This window comes from Sinocyclocheilus anshuiensis, unplaced genomic scaffold, assembly GCF_001515605.1.
Source record: "Sinocyclocheilus anshuiensis isolate Anshui unplaced genomic scaffold, SAMN03320099.WGS_v1.1 scaffold579, whole genome shotgun sequence".
Classification (NCBI taxonomy): domain Eukaryota; kingdom Metazoa; phylum Chordata; class Actinopteri; order Cypriniformes; family Cyprinidae; genus Sinocyclocheilus; species Sinocyclocheilus anshuiensis.
In genome coordinates, this window is record NW_015551075.1 from 4217489 (window position 1) to 4226020 (window position 8532).

At 36.4% G+C, this 8532-nt stretch overlaps 1 protein-coding gene across 1 annotated transcript in view; it reads left to right on the top strand.

Moving 5' to 3' along the window:
* The window catches only part of prmt3 (protein arginine methyltransferase 3), a 55781-nt gene that overhangs the window by 4460 nt on the left and 42789 nt on the right, over positions 1-8532 (top strand). The window contains exons 7-9 of the mRNA XM_016452300.1: positions 1512-1656; positions 3590-3655; positions 4177-4298. Of these exons, the coding sequence (XP_016307786.1) occupies positions 1512-1656; positions 3590-3655; positions 4177-4298 (333 nt within the window). The remainder of the gene's footprint in view (positions 1-1511; positions 1657-3589; positions 3656-4176; positions 4299-8532) is intronic.

Genomic DNA, 8532 nt, shown 5'->3' on the forward strand with positions numbered 1-8532 from the left:
TATATATATATATATATATACTGTATATATATATATATGTGTGTGTGTGTGTGTGTGTGTGTGTGTTTGCATTGCCCCAGATTGTTGGCACAAGGTTTAGTGCTGAACGCAGGCACAAGTCGTGGCCCTTCACGCTCAGGGGCCATTGCTGAGTTGAGAGAAGAAGACGACGAGGCCTACTTTAGCTCTTATGGGCATTACAGCATCCATGAGGAGATGCTGAAGGTACGTCTGTCCCCATCTAACATATATCTGCGGCCTTATTTGTTTGGGAAGGAGGTCACAGGCAACTCACACTTTGTGCAAACTCCTTAAAGAAAGATGCAATGGTTGGCTCTATGCAGCATAGTTTCATTATTCGCCATTATTTATTTTTCCCACATTGCAGTTTTCCAGATTTATTATTAGGATGTCATTGTTTGAGTGCTGTAACTGCAGTAAGGGAGGTTCAAGTGAGGAGCGTTTGGATCATCAGCTCTCATACTGCAGTACGTCCTGGAGAGGGCCAGTGATTGGTGCCTCCTCCAGCTTGCATTAAATGGCGGTTTGCGTCAGAGTCGAAACTCTGCAGCATTACTTTTAAAAGTAACTTTCCCCAACACTGGTCATAAGTATGGCAGAACGAGATAATGGGGTTCAGTGTTGTTTTGACCAAAATATTCTTCAAAATATGTTCTTTTGTGTTCTGCAGATGAAAGAAAGGTTTAAATGAAAAAATAATTTTTAGGTGAACTATCCCATTAAATACAACTTTAAATGCAAGCTCTGTGGACTGGAAATGTGTCATACCGCATAACCAATATGAATTTCACATTTCAGTTTTTAAATTATGCAATACACTTGTCCCACAGACTTGTGATAAGAGAGCATTACTGCAGACACTTTTTCCAAACTGAAGAACAGTTATTTATAATGAATTATTTAACTACAGTATCAACTGTTGTTACAGTATGTCACAAATTCTGTCCATAGAGCTGAAGTTGTATGTGAAAGGTCTCACAAAGATGCTTGAAAATCAATTCAATATTTGTGGCAGTTAATTTAACGTAGTAAATTCATTGCAACACTTTTTTCCCCTCTCTTTAGTTTACATCTTCCTTTATGGTAGAACCCAAACCAAATTATCTGTTTAAACTGACCTGACCAAGCAATTGCAATAATGGCACTGTCCACAAGCATTTTTTTAAGTAAAAAAAAAAAAGAAAAATTAAAAATTACCTTCAGTCGCGACTAATTTGAAAGAATGGCCCACTCTCAGTGTAAGCTCTGCAACTCCAATAGATGTGTAATGTATAAGTGGGTCCAGCAGGGTGCAGCATAGAGTTCGGTTTAAAAGACTATCACTGAAGTGGATAGAGGTGCAAAAAAAGAGGCGGGGCAATAGAAGTTAGAGATGGGGTAAAATTCCACTGCAGTGGTTAAGATTTTGAGCGAGTGCTCACATGCATGTGCACGTGTGCTGGTGGACTGACCAAGCCATCCTCTGTCTTAATATATATATATTGCCCCAGATTGTTGGCACAAGGTCTAGTGCTGAACGCAGACACAAGTCGTGGCCCTTCACGCTCAGGGGCCATTGCTGAGTTGAGAGAAGATGAAGACGAGGCCTACTTTAGCTCTTATGGGCATTACAGCATCCATGAGGAGATGCTGAAGGTAGGTCTGTCCCCATCTAACATATATCTGCGGCCTTATTTGCTTAGGTAGAAGGTCACAAGCAACTCACACTTTGTGTAAACTACTTAAAAAAAAAAAAAAAAAGATGCTATGGTTCGCTCTATGCAGCATATTTTCATTATTCGCCATTATTTATTTTCCCACATTGCAATTTTCCAGATTTATTATTAGGATGTCATTGTTTGAGCGCTGTAACTGCAGTAAGGGAGGTTTAAGTGAGGAGCATTTGGATCATCAGCTCTCATACTGCAGTACGTCCTGGAGAGGGCCAGTGATTGGTGCCTCCTCCAGCTTGCATTAAATGGCGGTTTGCGTCAGAGTCGAAACTCTGCAGAGGAGAGGGGAGCTGTATGGTGCAACGCAAGCGCTGACGCCTTTTACTGTCCACGGAAAAATTATGCCATTTACCGTCACGAGTCAGATGTGATCTTTAACCCTTTAAATAATGCAAAACTTTCCATGTAAGGAAAGTTAAGTGAACTTTTCCGTCATCTGTTTTTTTGTCTGCGTCAGAAGGTGCACTCAAATAAATTTGATTTGAAAAAAATTTAAGTTTTCCCTTCAGAAGATCAAATCATACAGGAATGCTAATGGAATTTCTGCCATAATTTGAAAGCAGTTTTTAATGGATAAAAGTGGATAAAAATCTAATCAGATCCTACTGGATATACAGAAATTCTGAAAAATCATTCTAATATGCTGATATAGTGCTCAGTTATTATAATATCATGTTATTATTAGTTATTACTGATACTAAATTATTAATCATGGTTCTTATTGTTGAAAACTGTTTTTGCTGCTTAATATATTTTGTGGAAACAGTTATACATTTTTTTTCAGGATACTTTGATGAACAGAAAGTTAAAAGAACAGCATTTATTTGAAATATAAATCTTTTGTAACATTATAAATGTCTTTACTGTTACTTTTTATCAGTTTAATTTGTTTATTCTTGCTGAGTAAAATTCTTTCTTTCTTTCTCTCTCTCTCTCCCTCTCTTTCTTTTTTCTCTCTTTCTTTCTTTCTTTCTTTCTTTCTTTATGCTGAATACTGAAGAAATGGCTGCTGAAAATTCAGATTTGCCATTACAGGAATAAATTACATTTTAAAATATATTAAAATAGAAAAAAATATATTTTAAATGTTATAATATTTCACAATATTATGTTTTTATTGTATTTTTGATCAAATAAATACAGACTTTTTTCAGAAACATGAAAAAAAATGTAATTATTCCAGACTTTTGACTAGTAGTTTAGAAAAATGTTCAGAAAAAAATCTTCAAAATGTTTAAGCTAAATGTTTAACCATACAAAAAAGAGGCCCTCATTTTTTTAAATTTTTTTTTTATAATTATTATTTTTACATGTTCTGGTTTAAACCGATATAAATGTAATGGCTCTCGTCCGGATTGTAAATAGCTTCCAGCATCATGTATGTTCTGGGTGGTACTTATTCTGATTGGCAGGTTAATTAGCCATTTCTGGCTGAAATTCTGCTGGCAAAGCAAGAAGTGTCAGGGCCAGTTTCATTTGATTTTTCATCTCCACTCCCAACAACAGCAACCTCCTCCCCTCAAAAAAAAGAAAAAGAAAAGAAAAGAAAGAAAGAAAAAAATCATTAACAGTCACACATCCTTTGAATTGCTTTCTAATTCAATCTTGACTCTGTTAAAAATTAGATTTTTATGTCATGCTGCTTAACGATTGTTAATTTGATTTCCAGCGTGCTCCTTGACTGTCAGCTTTAACTGTGGATAAGGCGTTAAAATTAAATTTTTGCTCTGAATGATTGGATCATGTTCAGCGATTTCTCTCTCGTTAGGATGGGTGCGCTCTGTCTTCTTAATGGAAAGTAGAATCGTGACACTGTGTCATTGCTTAGGACTTTGGTTGTCTCTTTTTTTTGACAGGACAAGGTGCGCACTGAGAGCTATCGAGACTTCATGTACCACAACATGGACGTCTTCAAGGACAAGGTGAGTATGGGCTTCCTGAAGCCCAGCCACTTTGGCATTTCTAAGTGTTGTAGAAAAAGCTATGACAGAGTAATGATTGCGATGACAGGGCTGATTTAAAAAACCCTCACATTATACCAAGCTGCAGTATTTTTTTTAAAGGGGGGTTCTTATGTGTCAACTGCAGTGGGCTGATAACAGGATAATGGTGCTTCAGTGCACACACATAACATACACCACAGCTCATATACAAACCATTAATTTTGCGCTGACATTGGCTAGATCAGCTTTAGCCGGCCGCGGTTGAGCATGGATACCGAGGTGACGCGCTGAGCTGGAAAGAAAAAGGTGAAGTGGGGGTAGACGACAAGAGGCTTATCTCGGCCATCGTGGTCCAGCCAGTGGACTTTAGCAAATAAGGGTTAGACCCTGTCAGCATGATAAATGCCTCAGGTGCCATTATTTCACATCTGCATGCTTAAGATGGCACAGACAAGCTGGCACAGCGCAGAAAGGTTACGCGCTGCTCCTTTAACCCGCAGGTGGTGCTTGACGTGGGATGTGGTACGGGAATCCTCTCCATGTTCGCCGCCAAAGCGGGAGCCAGGAAGGTCATTGCTGTCGACCAATCTGAGATCATCTACCAGGCCATGGACATTGTCAGGTGAGTCAACATTGCACTGAAGAAATGAACAGGTTCTTGAGTATATTAGAAAGGCCCTCTTGGCTAGGCCTGTCGCAATAATCAATATATCGACTTGTCGCACAATATATGTAAATGACCTCAATAATTTTTAGTTACGCAATATATCGCCCATTATATTTACTTAAAAATTAATGTCACCATGTTTTTTACATTCCACTTGCGCCTGTGTCTTTTGCAGCTTCTCGTACATAACGTGGTGTAGTCATGAGGTGCTAGTTAAAATTTAAAAAATGCTTCTACAAAGACATGCATCTGTGCCTTTGTGCATACAGACATCTGACTGCTAAGTAGTGATTGTTTTACAGCAATAGTGTGCACCCTTAATTTACAGAGAAAAGGAGGTCAGGGAAAAATCTCCATACTAATAATAAGTTCTTTGTGCATTTTTCTTTTTTTTTTGTACTTGTTACTTTGCACTTTTTGTTAGAAAATGTTTATTTACTATTTATTCAAGTTTTTGAGGTATCAGATATTTTGATACTTAATTTCCATGATCTAAATATTCTTCAAAATTAAAAGTTTGTTGTCATTTGGAAGTGTGTAGGCCTTCTTGCATTATTATGCTGTTACATTATGATTATATATTCAGTAGCATAAAATGGTCTTTAAAATGACAATAATATCGCTTATCGCAATTATTTCTGGGGCAATATATCGCACAACAAAAAGTTGTTATCGTGATAGGCCTACTCTTGGCATACGTTTACTTGTTTTTATTAAAACATTATTGCTCCCTTTTGGAAAATAAATTAATCTTGCCATCTTTTGTTCCTCTTTGGTGTTTCCTGAACATCTCCTCTGTCAATATGAAGTCCTTTTATGGCTTCCGAAGTGTTCTCTGCTTTATTTTTTTCCAAACTTCATCCACTTTGAGACACTTCTTCCCATCTTCTTATCAAACTATCCAGCTTCCTCTCTGTAAGTTTCGCCAGTGTTTGCTGGGATCAACAATAAGAGTTTTTTTTGGCCCGACTACAATAAAAAGTTTTTAGCATCATATTTTTATATTTGCGTGAAATATTTTATTTTTAATTTTTTACTTTTATTGTTTTCATTAAATGTTAGTTTTCTTCACAAAATTTGATAATACATTTTATATGTATTAATTATTTATTTATCTAATTGTATTTTTTTTCCCCAAAAAATTTTTGCAACATAACGTAAGCCAATAAATTCATAGAAAATTGCTGGAAACTGTGGCATATGATGCAATTACTGATTTTTGTTGAAACCGATGGTTTGTAGTTTTCAGCACATTCTTAATGATGCTTTCATGACTCTCTCTCTCTAGTCAATTTTACAATTTCAACATGTTTGATCTATGTTAGCCAACTAGATAACATTATATTGGTGATACATCAGCGGAACTTGCAGCAGCAATGTGGAATACATCACAGAAAACAAAACACAAAAAAGTCATAAAAATGGAAGTACATGTTTTTGCCAATGCAGCATTCGACAACTAGGATTTTTTTTTTTTCTGCATGGTTTGTAGTTTTCAAAACATTCTTAATTATGCTTACAAGTCTATCAGAAGTAAATTTGACAGTTTTGGCAAGTTTGGTATATGTTAGCCATCTATACAACATCATGTTGTTGACACATCAGCAGAATTAGCAAAAAACAATATGGAATGCATCATAGAAAACCAAACATAAGCCATAAAAATGGATGTACAAGATCAATTAATGTAAAATTTTCAGTGACAATGCGGAATTGGCCTGAGAGGGGAAGTGGCAGTTTTGTCAACTGGCATGAGAAACACTCTCACACCAAACCCAGGCCAGCGAGCTCTATTATTACCCTGCAGTCTCATCCCCAAACTAGTCCTCTTTTTATTTGTCTCAGTGGTTGACTTCAATGTATTTACAGGCTGCAGTCACGTTCCTAAAGGCCTGTCATTTACCTCCACCCAGTCGACTTCCAATCTCCCCTACTTCCATCCCGGCACTGTGTCTCGCACGCACGCTAAACATACAAATGGACTCCAGCCTGCACTATCTGCTTCTTTTACAACCTATCTGCCCATTAAAATTACCTCATGTATCACCTCTGAGGGCACTTCCATTTCATTCAGAAGCAGGAATATAGTTTTATTAGTTGGAGTTGAGATGTGTTCACCACATGTGGTGTCTCTGGGAGATTTTTTTGATTATGGTTATTATTATTATGTAAGTCTGAGGAGTCGAAGCAGGCAGGAGGATGAAAGGAAAATGAAGTTTAATTTTACAGATCGCTGGGCCGCTGTTGGGCCAAGGCCTCCTACGTGCCGCCTGCCTGAGTGTGTATGGGTTTTACAGAGGTGGTTTTCTGACGTGCATGATGCTTTATTCGGTTTTATAGAGGCGAGAATGAAGTATCTCAATTAAAATTTTAATTGAATACTAAATATATACATAGAAAAGCAATATTAAAGGAATAAAATAAACACTTTGATAGCAATGGATGTACAATGGAGAGCTCTCCACAGACTGGAAAAGTATTATTTATTATTAATAAATAATACTTATTATTTACTTTTACATTGAATGATTAAGCAGTTTACAGTGACTAAAAATGAGAAAAATCACAAGCAATTTATCACGATAGAGACAACTCGATAGAGTTTAGAGAGTAAACCAGTGTTGTGCACTGTAAAAAAAGATTTTTCAAAGAAGTAATTAAAACAAAGATGATTGGAGTACGTTTTACAATAAAACACTATTTCAGTTTTTCTACTTCAAAATTTCATGTTTAATTCCATGTGTTGCCTGCTGTTTTTTTGTAATTGTTTGTGAAATTTACTAGCAAATTCAAAGTGAAAACTGTTTCCATACCAGTTTTTTTTCCACAGACGTCTAATTGCATAAAAGTGTTTACTTAATTATGGAAGCACCCCTAAAAAATTAATGTAAGTTGTAAATAAAACAGATTTTTAGGAGTATTTTTTTTTTACAAGAACATACTACTTTCAGTCTGTCTAAAAAAATGTCATGTTTAATCAGTATGTTTCTCATTTCACCGTTTCTTTGTGAAATTGAGTAGCAATTTCTGAGTGGAAATTGTTTCAAATCCTGCACCAAATTTTATTTGTTTATTTATTTATTTACTTACTTATTTCTCTGTGTATTATCTGATGGCTGAATCAATAACTTGTACGTTCTGGAATATTTAATATGGACTATTTCTGTAATGCAGGTGCATTGCAACATTTCATCTTGGACTTAATGATAAATTCTTTTAGGACAAATGATATATACAAAATATTTAAGATCTACAGTCTTCCTGAAGAACTTCAGGATGTTTGATGGGCAAAAACAATCAAGTTCCTTGATAAATGTATGTTATAATATGTTTGTCTGTGATCTAGAAGTCATTCTAAATCAAGAATGATCTTGTTTTTCACAAACCTAGTTGTGTTTCACTTGTGTTGTGTGAAATGTTGCCCTGGCTTTTTGTTCCATAAGTGTCTTTATTAATGTTTTAGGAGCATTTACAGTAGAAATCCAGATAATCCCCACATGGTCTCTACAATTTAGGTACTTATTCCCTAGATTACACCATTTAACACCAGTCATGGTGGTGATTTGGTGGATAATCCAGTCTGTCATCATCACTTTACAACTTAAATCCAATCTTTAGTCCCAGAGGATCAATATACTTGGATCATATTCCCTAAACCAAGTACCATCCAGTGGAGGGAAGTATTAAAGCATCCCAAATCCCCCTCCTTCTCCCCCCATAGCTGACATTGTCCTCTAAATTAACCCAGTAATGAGATTAGTGTTTCCTAGCTCAAGACAGTCCGCTGAAGGAGGGGCGGATAGAGGGAGTGCTACAATGGGATTCTGGAAGAGTGTGATAGCGCGAAGGTGCAGAGATAAGGATCGGTTGGGCAGAAATGCGCTCTGCAGGCTTGAGTAATGACTCTGTCCCTAGTAACATTAGCTGTCAAACGGTAGTTTGCTGACTCTTAGTGCAAAAGGTCATGGGAGGAGGTGCTGTCAAATTGGGACCGTTAGTGTTGTTGTCCTGGTAAGTCCGCTGTGGTGTGTGTAATTTGGATTAATTAGCAGCCGTATTTGAGGAGATTGAATCCTGGCCAAATTAGTGTAATTAAAGGGGTCATATGATGTTGCTAAAAATGAACATTATTTTGTGTATTTGGTGTAATGAAATGTGTTTATGCGGTTTAAGGTTAAAAAAAAACATT